Genomic DNA, 19,076 nt, shown 5'->3' with positions numbered 1-19,076 from the left:
ATAAGCTGATTAGTATTGTCCTCCATTGTGCTGGATGACAGCGAAAGCCTGTAGAAATATGACCATCCGGCAGCGCTCTGCCCACAAGTGGCCGGATGAGTAGTCTCAAACCTCCACAAAGGAGAAGCCAACGATAATGAATTTCTCCAAAGGTCAATGGAAAAGATGGCAGTGTTTGAGACCGGTGAGGATGTAGTTTATCTGCCACGTAAGGGTGACCTTTTTCCATGGTTTTCAGCACAGTATGTGGTACTTGATAGTCACAGGGCGTGTTTAGGCCAAGGGTTTTTTCCTCACGAGCTCTGAGCTAGTTTAGCTCAGCTATTGAGTGCCCGCTCATGTGGGTTATCCTGCTTTGTATACGGAGAACCGTAGATCTATGACCTACGGTGGTCTACGATGACAGAGGAAGAACTGATTAGACTTAATAGAAGTGTTAGATAGGTTAAGGAGTTCCTCCATATGGACTTTATCCAAATATCTTGAAAAACAGATTTTAAAGGGTTGTGCAATTCTGAGATTGTCGACTCTCACAAACAAAAAACCAATCCCCATTTTGATTGGTAATTACTAACAGTGATAGTAAGAAACACAGCGACACACGTTTGTTTCCTTTCCTCCTCCATTCAGTGCTCTGCTTCTCGTCCGTCTCTTGCAGCAAGACACGCGGACCTCTTCCTCGTTGCCCAAGCTGGACCTACATGTGATCCCAGTGTGGAAGAAGGGCATCACGGGGAAAGGAGTGGTCATCACCGTCCTGGATGATGGACTGGAGTGGAACCACACCGACATCTACCCCAACTACGTAAGACACTGTTTCCATGGAGACGGTCCCGTCGTCTGGGCCTGTTGTTCCTATAGCAACCCTGCTGGTGACACCTTACAAGGCGAATCATGGAGACATTAATAGATGCTCTGTATGATAATATCTGCCTCCAAGGATCCTTGGGTTTTTGATCCATAGAAAGAAGACATGGGTGTCCTCTCCTAACAGCGAGCGACTTATCATCACTGTATTTACTTACAATGGGATTTGCTTGTAAATGGGAAATATTTCACATATAGCAATGATGTCTTTTGTATTTTGAACGTCAGGCTTTAGAGGCAAATAACTGCATGGTGATAATAGGCCATCTTGCAATGAGAAGCTCATTGAGACTACATTTGGCATACTTCCTCCTGCTGAGAGGAGGTCTAAAAGGCTCATAAAAGCCCCGTCTGTGGTTTGGTTTCAAACAGAGCTGCTCTTTGCACAACCACGGCTGATGACAGGCGGCTATTACCGTCTAACAAGAGCAGGGAGAGAAAGAAATTATGTACGACAACAGAACTGATGGATCCAACCCTCTCTGTATAGCCTTGTTATTAATGCTGACTTATCAAAATCCTCAATCAACCAAGACTCTTGTCCTTAACAATCAAGGCATGTCAGCTGGGGTTTGCATGGTTTTATGGCAGCCAGCTGAACCAGCTAGATGACCAGTTATTCAAACAAACATTGGTGACCCAGAAACTGAAAATGACTAATTACAAATTCCAAAATAAGTTCTGTTCTATTCTAACCATTATTTGAATTTGGACCAGAAATACCTCCTTTATGAGTAGTTAGTCAGGGGAATGAATGACAGGAAAGACAGAGGAAAGAGAAGGATGCGTACAACATCATCAAACATGGGTACGGGCTAAGCATGGTAAATAATTGATGGCACAGTACATAGTAAGGACAGGATCCAGTTTATTAATGTTTATTATAATTTGCATGGCATTTTTTAATGTTTAATGAGCCCTTTATAAAAACATACCTGTTATTTCTGCAGTCTGTTCGAACCATGGGATAAACCTGGTGATAAAGCAATGGTTTTCACCAAATTGACTTCCCCTGTTTTAACTTATTAGGGGTTGACGATAGAGAGAAACGGAGAGCCCTGACATACTGTCATTGCTCTCATCAGCCAGTATCATTTATTTTCAGTATTTGTGATCACATCGCCCTTTATTCTTGTCACCCTGCATGTTATTCTCAGTCTTTCTCAGTGACAGCTGATGGCTAATGAAATGTTAAAATGTTCATCATTAATCATTCATTTCCTTTGATTATTATTTTTTTTTAAAAATTGCCCAATGGGGAAAAAGAAAACAACAAAAACATCTTTCTTTTCCTGTCTCCCAATAGGATGCTGCAGCCAGCTATGATTTCAATGACAATGACCCGGACCCTTTCCCCAGATACGACTCCACCAATGAGAACAAGTACGTGGATTGTGGATAAATGCTGATGAAATCAATGTATGTAAAGTATGAGAGCAGAGCAGTGTGTATGGCGAGTGAAAAGGCAAGGATGATATCTGCATGTGAGTTACTCATGTTCACTGATGTACAGTCAGATGCTGTGGTTATTGTATGTGGCTGTTTAATAATGATCCTATCATCCTCTCATGCACACCACAATATTTAATCCAATACAATTTCCGGTGGCAGCTTTGGGATATAACACTGATTACATAAGAACGTACCATCAGCGAGGTTGGCGGGAGAAGTCACTGTCATGTCACATTTAGCTCTCAAGCTGTCACATGCAAGCTGCCACCAACCAGATCTGACACAGGCGGATGTTGCTAACTGCAATATTCAGCCAAAGAAGGTTGAATCGGTTCATCTGGAAACAATGTTTATTGACAGCCTGTCAATAAACATTGTATCCAGATGAACGGATTCAACCTTCTTTGATTTTCTTACCTGGATTATTGAGCATGCATCAAGACACTTTGACTCATTTCGGCGAGGATTGCAATATTCAACGTAAAATAATAGTGGATAGAATATCCTAAAAATGCTGTACATCTCATGACATGTAATTTCCTGTACGGTCATTTTCTCATCACCAATCAAGACCTTGATTTCAAAATGAAATCAGTCATTAATATAAGATCGATGTTATTGGCGGAAGTACTATACTAATCAGATTAATCCAATTTTATGATTCCTTTTTTTTAACACGGACAAATGTTAAGACCATTTCTGAGTAGTCTCAGTTTGCATGGGATTACCTCCTTTTAGGCTCATCTTGCTTACAGCTTTACCTGACATGTTACACGCTAGTATGTCTCGGTCTGAATCATTTTTTTGATAACACCGATGGAACAAAAGACACAAGATAAACAATGCTAATAAATGCTACGGTTAAATGAGAAGGCAGACAATTATACATCAAGGCTCGCTTCTGAAGTAATTTACACTGGATTCAGATTTTTTTTTTCCTCTGAATTTTACACATTTAATTTGATGCAGTATTTCACAATTAACTCCCCTTTGCAATCTATGTCACTTATTCAATAAATAGTTGTTTTTTTGCTAAACTGGCTTCTCAAAGCCCCATGGCAGTACTGGATAGTTTTCACCAAAACAACAGATGTACTTTTACCCTGGCTCCCTTTGGTGTGGCCCATACAGTGCACCTTGTAACCATGGTTTGTATTTAAAATGATATATGAATAACACACACACTGTACATCAAATATATTGAACAGTATATTACCAGTTGTGTAACAATATAGTACAATATATTAGTGTTTAATCAGCAGCAATGCCAATGTGAAATAGAATGGATCATAAAGTAAACCATGTTAACAGAAGACATTGACTCCACGCTGCAAGCTGTGACTCACTTTCGATAGATTTTCTTGTCTAATTACTCCCATAATTGCTCATCAGACCGTACCTTAAGCTGATGACTCATTCTCATTACTGGCATTCATTCGAGCACATGTATGCACACATGCACACACACACATTCTTCTCTGCCAATAATCATGTGGGGTTGTTGTTGTGCGAATACTCAGTCGCCCTCAACAACTGCTCTGACATTTACATCATTATCAGTTGACCGCGGGACCTCCATCTTTTGATGACAGCGATAACTCTGACCTCAGAATCCATAGTCTTTGTTCTGAACATGTCATTTCATGAGAGGTGTTATGAAATCAAACAAAAACATCCATCAGCACAGCCTGCAGCGTGGGTTCACAGTAGACTTGTTTGCATCTGTTTTGATGAGGTTTGCAACCACTGAAATAATAAGCACCGTTCTAAACCAAACCGAATCGGTTTGTTTATGAGCAGCAAGGGGACAAGATGCCATAAAACCCACAGCAAAATTTTAATGCAAAAAATAACAGTGTAGTGCACACAATGTCTTGTCTTATTTGATTGTCTCTGGGGTGGAAATGCTCAATTTAGCATAGGTAACGGTAAAAAAAATAAAAAATAAAAAGATAGCTTATGGACAGTTTAAACAACCACACATGTTAATTCAGCTGGATTTTCTTTCTGTTTATAGGCATGGGACCAGGTGTGCTGGGGAGATTGCAATGCAGGCGGACAACAAGAAATGTGGTGTTGGAGTGGCATACAACTCCAAGGTTGGAGGTACAAAAGCTTTATTTTTTTTCATTTTCTAGTGTTTTTTTTGAAGGGAAAGATTCGTGATGGAGACCTGCTTTTTACACCAGATGGTTGCATAACATCACTCTCAAAAATTACTGAGCTCCAATCCACCAAAATGGTAGTTCATATATAAGGGACACATCATTGGAGCGGCCAGAGTGGCCAGCTGGTTCTTAATCGTCCCTGAAGTGCTAGTATGGTCTTGAAAATGAGAACATCACAGATTTGCTTTTCCAAAAGTGATTAGTTTAACAGCATTCAAACTGCAGTCCTTCAATGAGTCTTCTTATTGCCAGCAGCCATACCAACATGAGCCCTGGTTCTGCTGAATGATAGAAGCTAAGCAGGTATGAGCTTGGCTAGTACTTGGATGGGAGACCTGGGAAAATGAGTTGCTGCTGGAAGTGGTGTTGATGGACCAGTAGGGGGCAGTCTTTCCTCTGGTCCTAATAAAAACAACAAATCCCAATGCCCCAGTGACAGGGACACTGTGCTGATGCCGTCCTTTGGATGAGACGTTAAACCGAGGTCATGACTCACTGTGGTTATTAAAGATCCCATGGCATTTATCGCAAAGATTAGGAGTTCCCCCGGTGTCTTGGAAAAATTCCCAACCTGGCTGTCTCCATCTGGCCACCTAATCATCCCCCCATGTAATTAGCTCAATGATTATCTCCCTCTCTACCCCATGCTGATGTGTGGTGAGCGTTCTGGCACAAAACGGCACATTGGTGGGGGTTGAGGTGAGTTTCCCCCCTTCACTGTGAAGCGCTTTGGGTATCAAGATAAAGCGCTATATAAATGCAATCCATGATTATTATTATTATTATTATTCTATGAGAGAATATCCTAAAATAATAGAGTCCCTTGTTACTTTGATAATCATTACTTGGTGCTCATTGTATGCTGGAAATTTCTGACTTGAAATAGCAGTAAAGAGTGAGTAATTACAAGAGCTTTAGATCCCCGTGTCTCTCCCTCTACTCAGGGATTCGCATGTTGGATGGGATTGTAACCGATGCCATTGAGGCCAGCTCTATTGGGTTTAATCCAGACCATGTGGACATCTACAGTGCCAGCTGGGGCCCCAATGATGATGGCAAGACAGTGGAAGGCCCGGGCCGCCTTGCCCAGAAGGCCTTTGAATACGGCATACAGAGGGTAATTACATGATACTCACGTCTACCTTATGTTCGGTCACAGTGATGTTGGACAGAAGACTTTAGGGGAAAATACTGCTCTGCAACAGGGATATGAATCGTAGAACATAATAAAATACATTTGGACAACAGAACGTGCTGCGCTGATGAAACTTGTAACAGTAAAATGTAGTTGGTTTCAGGCCAGTAGCTACCAATGAGGACACCAAAGTCATGTCCTCAGTATTTTTTCTGGGTCTTTTTTTAAAAATGTTCAATATGAACAGTTCTTAAAATGTTAAATTAAAGTGACAACTTGCTAAATCTATTTCGTTGTATGGTGTGTTGTGAACAAGATGGGTGACATAAATGTATAGATTCGCACACGTGCGATACAGTCCTGTCATTCCCCTCCGTTGGCGAGGGGGCTGTAACCTACATACAAGCAACACTTACAGGATCAGTCAACACTGTGTTTGACTACAGTTGCAATTTCAAAGCACACATGGCTGGCCTTACCAATGTGGTATTGGTAATGTGGATGAAAACCTCTTGGCTCATAAGAATAATATAGAATTGCAATAGTAAGGAGGGGCGCTCCAGTTATATACCCTACATCTCGAAGCAAGACTGGTCAATGCCATGAATGATAGTCCTGGCAGACTGTATCCCACTTGACCTACACACTAAAAACAAGTAAGGACCCGTTACACTACAGGAACAGAAGCAGCAACTGCGTTCAAGATCTGACCTCACAAACTATCAACCTATATGCTTTCAAAACAAGTCATGCCCAAACTTTTGCGCACAGAATCAATTAGGAGTTTCTGATTCCCCATTTTCAGTGGCAAACATATTCCCAGTGGGAAAACGTCTAATATATTATAATAAAGTTACACTGCACGGCAGCAGCTTTGAATAAATTATACCTTGCTGCCGTCACGCTGCCTGTTCTCGGCTACTCCAAAAGTGGTCCTTGCGCGAGGTTAGTGGTGATCAGTGGCAGCTGGTGCAAACAATTTTGGGGGGAGGGGGGCGCAATTTATTTACCTTGGCGCAGCACGCCTGACAGCTGCTCCAATGTCCACACAGTCACAGAGTTATTAAGGACAATGTAGCCTTCAGATTTGATCAGGAAAATCTATTGGCTAATAATCACTGGACACAAGTATCTATCTGTGCCTCATTTCCTGTACATTTCCTGTCCGCAAAGATTCCGATACATGAAGGCGCAGCATTAGAGACCAAAAGGAATTTGAAAATCTTGTCTTTCCAAAATCTTTAGCTGCACAATGACCCAGAAGAGACTGACTTCTCTCTCATACATGGGAACATATTGTAACAACCAAAGATGACTAGACTGGCTAGCCCTTGGCTAATGACCCTTTAGTTGACTGGTTAACGTAGTTGCCCATGGTGTAGGAGATCCGGGTTCGTGTCCCACCTGCGGCGGTTCCCGGGCCGCCCCCCGAATTCGCTACATTGGTGTCAGAAGAGGGATGGTGAGACCATGAGGCCATCGGAAGTGCGAGCGCCCAGAGGTGTGAGGGAGCTCGTATGCTGAAGCGTGGGGATGCGCTTCCCAAAGGAGGGGGATAGTATAATGACCATGGATAACTAGACTAGCTAGCGCTTGGCTATCGGGTCAGCATTAGTCGACTGGTTAACGTAGTCGCCCATGGTGCCGGATATCCGGGTTTGTGTTCCGCCTGTGGCGGTTCCCGGGCTGCCCCCCTGAATTTGCAACAGTATTTATTTTGGACATAAAGGCTATATGCCCTGATGTGATCCTTAATCACTACCAGTGGTAGCTGGTGCAAGCAATTTGGGGGGGGAGGTGCAATTTACCTTGGCACAGCACACCTGACAGTTGCTTTAATGTCCACACAGTCACAGAATTATTAAGAAGGACAATGTAGCCTTTAGATTTTATCAGGAAAATCTATAGGCTACATTGTCCTTATTGGCTACATTGTTCCTGGTTGAGTGCCGCCGTGTTGGAGTTCTCCCCGGGGAATGAAAGGGTCACCGCTATAGACTGCAAGTCGCTGGGGGGGAAGGCTCTGACTGTTGTGTGTGCTTATGCACCAAATAGCAGTTTGGAGTATCCGGCCTTCTTGGAGTCTCTGGGTGGTGTCCTGGATAAGGTTCCACCTGGGGACTCTATAGTTCTGCTGGGGGACTTCAACGCTCATGTAGGCAATGATGGAGAAACCTGGAGGGACGTGATTGGGAGGAACGGCCCCCCCAATCCGAACCTGAGCAGTGCCTTATTATTGGACTTCTGTGCGAGTCATGGATTGGCCATAACAAACACCATGTTCGAACGTAAGGTCGTTCATAAGTGTACTTGGTACCAGAACACCGTAGGCTGAAGATCAATGATAGACATTGTGGTCATATCATCAGGTCTGTGGCCGTATGTTTTAGACACTCAGGTGAAGAGAGGAGCAGAGCTGTCAACTGATCACCACCTGGTGGTGAGTTGGATCAGATGGCGGGGAAGGCTGTGGGACAGACCTGGCAAACCCAAACGTATAGTGAGGGTGAACTGGGAATGTCTGGCGTTCCCAGTTCACCCCAAAACAAGCAAAATGATAGACTACACTGAACAGGTATATAGTCATTAACCTAAAGAATACTACCAACTGTGTCAAGCCTTATAACACATTCATGCTTATTTGCCACTTCTTTAGCATTTATGACACTAAAATTGTATATATCTAAATATTTTTTCTCTGCAAAAAGCCTCATGCACATTCAGCATGTACACAGATTATAATATACACCATCCTTGGTAAATAATTAACCAATGGCATTCTATCATATAGCAACATGTCTCGTATTTCCAACCTCCTTAAACTCTCCTTGTTTGCTTTTCTCAGGGCCGTGGGGGGAAAGGCTCCATCTTTGTGTGGGCATCTGGTAATGGTGGACGCCAGGGGGATAACTGTGACTGTGATGGCTACACAGACAGTATCTACACCATCTCCATCAGCAGCGCCTCCCAGCAGGGTCTGTCCCCATGGTATGCTGAGAAGTGCTCCTCCACCTTGGCTACCGCTTACAGCAGTGGCGATTACACTGATCAGAGGATCGTAAGTCAACTTATTTATTTCAAACAAGACAAACATTGCTCATTGTTTAATTACCTGTTTTATGTAAGGGTTATGTATATTATAATGAAATTTATATATATATATAATGCATTATCATTTTGCAATATTGTTCCTTTGCTTTCTGTTGCATGTTTTGTATACCACTTGCTTCAGGCTATTTTGTTTTGATTAAACTCTTATATTTCATTTTATAATTTATGTATTTTATGCCTGTTTGCTTTCAGACTAGTGCTGATCTCCACAATGAGTGCACTGAGACTCACACTGGAACATCCGCGTCTGCCCCACTGGCTGCTGGAATATTTGCTCTGGCGCTGGAGCAGAAGTACGCCGTTAAACACACAATCTAAAAGCAAATTGTGTACTTCATTGTCATTTGCCGCTTAACTGGGAGTTACTTCTTTGGTGTTTTTGTATCTGATGTAATCCACATACAACATCATTTAACATTACTCACCTCTGCGCTACCCTGCCCTTACAGTCCAGAGCTGACTTGGAGAGACCTGCAGCACATTGTGGTGTGGACCTCGGAGTTTGATCCACTGGCTAACAACCCAGGCTGGAAGAGGAATGGGGCTGGACTGATGGTCAATAGCCGCTTTGGCTTCGGCCTCCTCAATGCCAAAGCCCTGGTTGACTTGGCTGACCCGTCCACCTGGAAACACGTGCCAGAAAAGAAGCAGTGTATCGTAAGGGATGACTCTTTCCAGCCCAGGTATATGGACTTCTTATGGCTCCTCTCACCTACCTCATGTCGTTATGTTGTCTACACCGGCCTCTCTCTAGCTTTAGTTACTGACATATTGCTAGTAACGAGGAGTCTTTGTTGCTGCTAATATCCATTCGGAGATTATTGATGCCCAGTTTTTCTTCAAGTTATGGGTCTGGAGCCAGAGCAATGTAACGTGTCATACTGGCATGGCCAATGACCAAAGAAACAAGGAGAATTTTATTTATTTTTCAAATTTGTGGTTGTATTCACGACATAATTATTGGCGTCCCATTAGAGAATAGGGTTAAACATGTTCCAGTCATATACACAATCAGATTTGGAAGCTTTTAAGCGTATTTAATTTCAGATAGAGTAACATCAGGTAGGGAGAGTCTGACATCCTAATGTTCTGACATTTGGGGTCCGGTATGCAAAGAGATAAAACCATCTGTGCTAGTAAAGACACATCTGTTACTTCTCATGCCGAGCCATGACAATGACAAAAAAATCTTAAGCTCCGGAGGGCTTATGGGGCCATGACAACGAAAATGAACCAGGCACGGTTTTTGCAACAGATAAAAGAAGCCATAGTTTATTTTGGGGTTAGTGCAAAAGTAAAAAACAGCAGCTAAAAAAACAATGCAGCTAATGTAATAATGGATCTCTGGTAAAATCTCAAATAAAGCAAAATTAGCCATTTTTCTATCTGTTAACTTGTAAAATTTGTGTACCTTCCTTTTGGCTTAATAATTCCAAAAACATTTCAGTAAAAACCCTTAGTTATTTTGTTTATCCTTGCAATAGCTTTTGAATGCCAATGCTTTCCATCAACATGAAGTCTGTCAAACTAAGGTGGACTGACTCCCGTTTCCGTTTTCTTTGGATTATGAGCCTCGTTGATGCTGACACCCAGTGCCACCATTACCTTGTGACAACCGCCGCTCCATCTCCGTTTAATCCTGAGGATTTGACTTTCCGTCTCTCATTACTTAGTACGCTATAACCCCCTCCAGCTTTATGTCAGCTCGAGCATGGAAATCCTTTCATTCATGCCTGGGAGAGAAGCCATCAGGATTAACTGTTTCCTAGTTGAATGACTGATGGCAGCAAACTCTGTCAGTGCACCGTGTGTCTCGTGGCTTCTTGTGATGCATTAGATGTGTCTTATGGAGATTTGGGTACTGCCAAACGTGTTCAGTTTTTCGAGATTTAAGCTGATCTAAAGCCAATATTTTAGATTTTAGCATCCATAGTCTGAAGAATATATATATATATATATATATATATATATATATATATATATATATATATATATATATATATACACTACCGTTCAAAAGTTTGGGATCACCCAAACAATTTTGTGTTTTCCATGAAAAGTCACACTTATTCACCACCATATGTTGTGAAATGAATAGAAAATAGAGTCAAGACATTGACAAGGTTAGAAATAATGATTTGTATTTGAAATAAGATTTTTTTTACATCAAACTTTGCTTTCGTCAAAGAATCCTCCATTTGCAGCAATTACAGCATTGCAGACCTTTGGCATTCTAGCTGTTAATTTGTTGAGGTAATCTGGAGAAATTGCACCCCACGCTTCCAGAAGCAGCTCCCACAAGTTGGATTGGTTGGATGGGCACTTCTTTGAGCAGATTGAGTTTCTGGAGCATCACATTTGTGGGGTCAATTAAACGCTCAAAATGGCCAGAAAAAGAGAACTTTCATCTGAAACTCGACAGTCTATTCTTGTTCTTAGAAATGAAGGCTATTCCATGCGAGAAATTTCTAAGAAATTGAAGATTTCCTACACCGGTGTGTACTACTCCCTTCAGAGGACAGCACAAACAGGCTCTAACAGGTACTATTTAATGAAGATGCCAGTTGGGGACCTGTGAGGCGTCTGTTTCTCAAACTAGAGACTCTAATGTACTTATCTTCTTGCTCAGTTGTGCAATGCGGCCTCCCACTTCTTTTTCTACTCTGGTTAGAGCCTGTTTGTGCTGTCCTCTGAAGGGAGTAGTACACACCGGTGTAGGAAATCTTCAATTTCTTAGCAATTTCTCGCATGGAATAGCCTTCATTTCTAAGAACAAGAATAGACTGTCGAGTTTCAGATGAAAGTTCTCTTTTTCTGGCCATTTTGAGCGTTTAATTGACCCCACAAATGTGATGCTCCAGAAACTCAATCTGCTCAAAGAAGTGCCCATCCAACCAATCCAACTTGTGGGAGCTGCTTCTGGAAGCGTGGGGTGCAATTTCTCCAGATTACCTCAACAAATTAACAGCTAGAATGCCAAAGGTCTGCAATGCTGTAATTGCTGCAAATGGAGGATTCTTTAACGAAAGCAAAGTTTGATGTAAAAAAAATCTTATTTCAAATAAAAATCATTATTTCTAACCTTGTCAATGTCTTGACTCTATTTTCTATTCATTTCACAACATATGGTGGTGAATAAGTGTGACTTTTCATGGAAAACACGAAATTGTTTGGGTGATCCCAAACTTTTGAACGGTAGTGTATATATATATATATATATAGTTAAAATGGTCATAAAAAGAACATCTGAACTTAACTGAAATGTAAGGTTGAACTTGCAATTCTGCCTTTCCTTTTGCTGATGGGAGTCGAGTGAAACTCTCAGCAGATTGTTGTGCGTCTCAACCACGAATCCACACGTGAACTGATCAGATTTGTTGTTGCAATGTGAACTACAAAATGTAATAAGTGACATATGCAGAGCAGTGTGACACGTTAATCTTTCACCCTCCTGGTGCAGTCACCCAGTTTGTGTGAGTTAATGTGATGTGAAACTATGGGAGAGCTACACACGTCACATATGATGGACTTACATTGTCTTATGACTCCATGTCTGAGTTCTGTGTCTGTGTTCACTCACACGCTCTGCTGTGTCGTTGGATCCCACAGAGCGCTGAAGGCAGCCGGGGAGATCACGATAGAGATTCCAGCCAAAGCCTGCGCAGGGCAGGAGAACGCAGTCCACTCACTTGAGCATGTGCAGGTGGAAGCCAGCATTGAATACACCAGGAGAGGGGATCTACACATCACACTCACTTCCCCGTCAGGTTAGAGGAAATCACACACACACACACACACACACACACACACACACACACACACACACACACAATTAAGACAGTAAAGATGGCTGTCAAATGTCTGAGTGCTCTTCTTCTTCCCTCAGGGACCAGCACAGTGTTGTTGGCTGAGCGAGAGAGGGACACGTCTTCTAACGGCTTCAGAAACTGGGACTTTATGTCTGTCCATACCTGGGGAGAGGAACCTGCGGGTACATGGACCCTAAAGATCACTGATACAGTGAGTTACATGTGTGTGGGGGGGAGGGGGGCAACACATCTCCAGAGTTCAAGGGTCAACTTTAATTCTGTTTTACATACAGGAAGTAGCCACACACACACACACACACACACACACACACACACACACACACACACACACACACACACACACACACACACACACACACACACACATTAAAACAAAGACATTTGGGGCGTCCGGGTGGCGTGGCGGTCTGTTCCATTGCCTACCAACACGGGGATCGCCGGTTCGAATCCCTGTGTTACCTCTGGCTTGGTCAGGCATCCCAACAGACACAATTGGCCGTGTCTGCAGGTGGGGAGCCGGATATGGCTATGTGTCCTGGTCGCTGCACTAGTGCCCCCTCTGGTCGGTCGGGGTGCCTGTTAGGGGTGGAGGGACTGGGGAGAATAGCGTGATCCTCTCATGCACTACATTCCCCTGGTGAAACTCCTCACTGTCAGGTGAAAAGAAGCAGCTGGCGACTCCACATGTATTGGAGGAGGCATGTGGTAGTCTGTAGACCTCGGCGGATCAGCAGAGAGGGCGGAGCAGCGACCAGGAACAAACAAAGAAATGATTAAGGATTCTTTCACTGCAGAAACAAATCGTATGCAGGAGCAGTTTTTCAGTTAAATCCTGTCAATGCGCAGCTTCATTGCAAATGCGACCAGTCCGCTCTCTGTTCATTTCCTTCAGTTGCTACCTGAGATTAAACCAACATTATCTATCCCGCAGTCTGGACGTATGGAGAACGAAGGTCGCATATTGAGCTGGAAGTTGATCCTGCACGGTACCTCAGAGAAGCCAGAGCACATGAAGACACCAAGAGTGTACGTTCCCTACAACGCCGTGCAGAACGATCGCCGTGGCGTGGAGCACATGGACGATATGATGGAGGTGAGCGGCGCACAGCAAAGACACCGTGTTCGCCAGGGCAAATATCCAGCGTGGCTAGTTTTCGTGCTTTCAAACGAGAGTGAGTTCTTGCTTAGAAGGCCTTCTCTCATAGAACCAGCTTTCTTCAGACCCACATTACTCTTAAAACGACTGACACTGTACTGATGGCTGCCATCTTGATGAAATCCTCCCATCCCCTCCACCACGAGACAGTGCGAGATAGTGGGGAGGAGGAGCACATTCATTCACAGACTCATTGCCCCCCAGCAAACCACGCAACACCTCGGCCAGTCTTTTGGACCAACAGCCATCAGGCTCCACAAGAAGGCCCACCCCCTGCCCCAACCTCACCCCCCCTTCTTACCCCTCCTCCTCCGTCTCCCACACAATGACTGACTAGGCCCGACTACTTGACCTCCATAGACCGCCACTGAGCCCTCTGACTTGCACAGTGGCGCAGTGGTTAGCGCCGTCAACTCACAGCAAGGAGGTCCTGGGTTCGAGCCCCGGGGTAGTCCAACCTTGGGGGTCACCCCGGGTCGTCCTGTGTGTGGAGTTTGCATGTTCAGCCCATGTCTGCGTGGGTTTCCTCCGGGTGCTGCGGTTTCCTCCCACAGTCCAAAGACATGTAGGTCAGGTGAATCAGCCATACTAAATTGTCCCTAGGTGTGTGTGTGTCGGCCCTGTGATGGCCTGGCGGCCTGTCCAGGGTGTCTCCCTGCCTGCCGCCCAATGACTGCTGGGATAGGCTCCAGCATCCCCGCGACCCTGAGTAGGATAAGCGGTTTGGATAATGGATGATGGATGGATGACCTAGTGACCCACCTGACCATACCGTACCATGCATATTACACATGGTGTACTGTTTTACAGTGTACATGTTGCTACTGTTCACATATGTGTGTACATGTTTTATATATATATATATATATATATATATATATATATATATATATATATATATATAAGCAGAATATAAGTGTATATGCTGATCTCATATCTATGATGTTGTTTAGTCTTGTTAGTATCGTTAGGTTTAGTATTGTTTTGATCGTGAGGTGACTGACCTCTACCATCTACGTATCGATCTATCTATCTATCTATCTATCTATCTATCTATCTATCTATCTATCTATCTATCTATCTATCTACCTACCTCTGCTACTCTACCCTGTTGATGTCTTTTTTACCCTCTTTGCTGCTATCTACACCTGAATTTCCCTTTGGGGATGAATAAAGGTTATCTTATCTTATCTTATACACACAACTGGACAAGATCAGATTGAGGGGACAGAGGTGATATAAGTGTAGCCGAGCTGATATAATAATAATAATAATAATAATAAAAAATCAAACTTTTATATATATATATATAACTTTTCTAACACTCAAAGTCGGTTTACAATAAACGGGGTGATATGAAACATGACAACATGAAATACGTGAGGCTATAGAGCTCACGTCACGCTGCCCTGTTCTGTTTACACAAATAACACAGTGATGACAAAACTTTGAACATAGCTGGATGTTAGAGATGATGAATACAAAAGGTTTATGGCGCAGATGTAACTGAGATCACACACACACACACGCACACACGCACACACACACACACACACGCCAGATATGTGGTAATGTTATGAGGTACGTGATGTGCCTTACCCAAATGCAGATTATTTCACCTAGGATTTATGATAAAAATGACAGTATAATCCTCTGAATGGATCCAAGCGACAGATTTAAGATTATTGGAAATATGTTACTGTAATCTTCTCAATACACATTATCAGCTTTAATGTAAATGCTACAGGCTGTTTCCCCCCCCTCACTCCTGAAAATAACACCAAAGGAAATGTGTTATCTGTCTTAAAAGCGAACATTCACGTTTTACAAACATTATCGCTAACCTGTATTATATGCTGTAAAAATAATCCTCCATTATCAGTCATAATACTGAGCATGCCTCTGTGTGTCTCTGAAACGTTGCCAAAATTGTGCGAAAAAGTGTCCGCCAGTGTTGTCACGGTTGTGAATGTGAATATGAAACTTCTGTTTGATATGCTGCATTTTATTAAGAAAATATGATTATCCCCATTACACACTCTGCCGGCAGCCATACCAACATGTACCATACCAACACGTACCCTGGCTCTGCCAAATGATGGACGCTAAGCAGGTATGGGCTTGGCTAGTACTTGAATGGGCGACCTCCCGGGAAAGTTGCTGCTGGAAGTGGTGTTGGTGGGCCAGTAGGGGGCAGTCTTCCCTCTTGTCCTAATAAAAACTATAAGTACCATATCCCAATGCCCCAGTGCAGTGACTGGGACACTGTGCTGTAGGAGATGCTGTCCTTTGGATGAGACGTTAAACCGAGGTCCTGACTCACTGTGGTCATTAAAGATCCCATGGCAGTTATTGCAAAGAGTAGAGGGTACCCCGATGTCCTGGTAAAATTCCCAACCTGGCTGTCTCCATCTGGCCACCTAATCATCCCCCCCATGTAATTGGCTCAAGGATTCCTCCACCTCAAGCTAATGTGTGGTGAGCGTTCTGGCACAAAATGGCTGCCGTGCATCACACAGGTGGGGGCTACACATTGGTGGTGGTTGAGGTGAGTTTCCCCCTTCAATGTGAAGCACTCTGGGTGTCTAGAAAAGCGCTATATAAATGGAATCACTATTATTATTATACAGCTGTGTAAGAAAATGCAAATAACAATGCTACACTATGCATACAATGCCTCTGTCTGCAGCATTGTATTTGCATGTTGCTATACTATCCAGCTTATCGCCAAACCAGGAAGCAGGTTTTCACATTCACAGACTGAAAATTAAATTGTAAATGTTAATGGCTCAAGGTGTGGCTAATGTAATAATAATACATATCTTCCTCTCTCCTCTAACCTGCTTCTTCCTTGTTTGTTTGTTCTCACAGGAGCCTGCTCAGACCCATTCGCCACAGCTGACCCAGACCGTGCAGGTCCCCCTATCCACTAAGCCCCAGATGAAGCCCCAAAAGCCTCTCGTTTCTCCATACGGCCCCTCCTTGGCCCTTCTGCGCCTCCTTCAGACAGCTTTCAACAGGCAAACCCCAGCTACACAGTCTCACTTTCGAGCCAAGGCCGCCTCCTCATCCTCCTCCTCATCCTTGAGGAAGCAACACCTGCTAGACCACAGCCTGACTCCACCGACACAGCTCCCTCCCCAGAAGTTGTACCAGGCGCTGGACTGGCTCAATAAGCACCGGGGCACAGAGGACAGTCTCTATAGTGACTACAGTGATGGCTTCTACAACACAAAGTCATACAAGCACAGGGACGACCGGCTGCTGCAGGCGCTGTTCAACATTATAGCTGATGAAAGTCAGTGAGGGTCTGGGTGGCGGAGGGGAGGGGAGAGGAGAGGAGAGGTGAGGTGAGGAGTGGAAAAGGAAGAAAGGTTTAAGAAACAAAAGCTAAGTAGAGATTGAGGCAACTAGTGGTAAAATTGATTTGGGGTTGGGTAGGGAGAGGTGAGGACCGCAGGGAGGACTGTCAGAAGAAGGGAGGAGAGTGCATAGGAAGAGGTTAAGGGATTTAAGGTGGTGACGACAAAAGGAGGATTTGAGTTAGACAACGGGGACCCTTCCAGCCAGTTCTGTTTGTTCTGTCCCCAAAATGCTGCATTACTCAAGTCCTTACCTTCTCACTCAAATGGCCATTCATTCAAACATTCAGGCACTTCATGTAAATTTCATATAGTTTTCCAAAACATGGAATGAATGCTACAACTCAGTTAGCAATCAATACCTCCCATCGGTACAGCATACTGTATCTCTATGTATTTACACGAAAGCCCTTTGACTATAGGAAAAGGAGGCGAGAAAACAGGATCGGGAATAGGATTCGTCTCTCTTCACTGCCTGCTTAAGCATGCCACCATTAGAATATATGTTTTGTAATTGTATCTATATAGCACCTAAACATTATATGAAGACTATGATTGTAATATGGTTTTAAATACACTTGATATCAAACTTCTCCACTTCCCAGTTCAAACATGCCAATGTTCTGAATATATTTTGCAGTGCAGCATCCATCATAGGATCGACAATATGACGTTCATTCTTGAGGACAAATTGAGCGATGAAATTATTAAATAAGAGTCATCATAGATTAGGAGTAAGCACCAATCAAAAAAAAGCTAAATTGAGGGCCTATCGGCAAAATTTGAACTGTGTAGAGAAACGATTTACTCTCAGGGTTTCAACAAAGCTTAACCGAGTTTTGGAACTGTATTCTGCACACTCTTTAGTATTAATTGGTAATTATGTATTTCTGAGTAATTATACGATACAAGTGGATACAAATAAGACAATACAATGACACCAATGTATACTATTGAAAAGAGAAACCCATAACCAATAAATACTTTTGTGGTCTGGTAATGACGGATGACAGAGAAAGCATTTTCAAATGCTGTAGCTTAACACTCAATTTCAAACTAAAAAAACAAAAACAAAAAAAATCACTAGTGACAGACTATTCTACTTTTTGTGCAATCTGATTAATTTTGTATAAGTACAATGCTGCAGTAAATGAAATATTTTTCTAAGGATTACTCACAATTTATGAAAATAATAGATACAATATCAAACCCTTACGTCCTTATATAAGGATATAAGCGTTTACTCAACCTTATATGATATATAACCCTTAAATCTGTTTATTTTCTTTTGGTGTAGTTAACGCAATAGTAACAGTCAGATGAGATATTAATACCAAACACTGCCAAATTGTCAAAAAAAAAGCTTCTGTTTACTTTGGTGATTGTGCAAATGGCTAGTGTGTTGTTTGTTCATCATCTCCGATTTGACAGCAACAAGCATAATCAATCGCTTAAATCCTATGCAGAATTTGCATAAACACATGCAACGTAAGCATTTCCTGGGTATATGTTTATTTATTTGGTACTAATGGAGCTATCACAGTTCAGTCCCTGACAGGCCGACCAGCAATCCTGCAGAATAGGGGCTCTGCACTGAAAAACGTCAAGCACATTTATCCCGATCGCCTTAATATATGCTGTGATAAACTCACATAATCATTTCCGTAGGTTGCTGAGCAATGTATGAAATACAGTTTAAGTGTTTATGTCGAAGTTGTGAAAAGTTATGGGTCATTACGAAGCCTCAGCTCAGAGTCCCTATCCTGCAGCTTGTTTTCTGTGGTGACGGCTTGGAGTCACCCGCCGGTGACTATCGCCCTGCTTCTCTGCCGAAATAGGATGGAGACGACGTGTCAGAAAAAAAAAATGGTTTACCTTCACCCTGTAATTTATCCATCCTGTAATAAGTAGCAAGTGTTGTTTCCTTGTTTATATTTTGGGGTTTCATTGATGCTTCAGTCCAAAGTTGTTTACACAAGCTGAAATTATGTCGCA

General features: G+C 42.9%; 1 protein-coding gene across 1 annotated transcript in view; it reads left to right on the top strand.

Annotated features, from left to right (window-relative positions):
• pcsk1 (proprotein convertase subtilisin/kexin type 1) overlaps window positions 1-17,025 on the top strand; it is a 30,162-nt gene extending 13,137 nt beyond the window's left edge. The window contains exons 5-15 of the mRNA XM_056301760.1: window positions 659-805; window positions 2,174-2,250; window positions 4,337-4,425; window positions 5,432-5,604; window positions 8,468-8,680; window positions 8,926-9,026; window positions 9,183-9,416; window positions 12,343-12,500; window positions 12,620-12,753; window positions 13,495-13,656; window positions 16,591-17,025. Of these exons, the coding sequence (XP_056157735.1) occupies window positions 659-805; window positions 2,174-2,250; window positions 4,337-4,425; window positions 5,432-5,604; window positions 8,468-8,680; window positions 8,926-9,026; window positions 9,183-9,416; window positions 12,343-12,500; window positions 12,620-12,753; window positions 13,495-13,656; window positions 16,591-17,025 (1,923 nt within the window). The remainder of the gene's footprint in view (window positions 1-658; window positions 806-2,173; window positions 2,251-4,336; window positions 4,426-5,431; window positions 5,605-8,467; window positions 8,681-8,925; window positions 9,027-9,182; window positions 9,417-12,342; window positions 12,501-12,619; window positions 12,754-13,494; window positions 13,657-16,590) is intronic.
• The last annotated feature ends 2,051 nt before the right edge of the window (window positions 17,026-19,076 follow it).

Source organism: Lampris incognitus, chromosome 2 (assembly GCF_029633865.1).
Source record: "Lampris incognitus isolate fLamInc1 chromosome 2, fLamInc1.hap2, whole genome shotgun sequence".
NCBI lineage: Eukaryota > Metazoa > Chordata > Actinopteri > Lampriformes > Lampridae > Lampris > Lampris incognitus.
The sequence above is the reverse complement of the archived record's forward strand: the minus strand, read 5'-3'. Positions and strand labels throughout refer to the sequence as shown.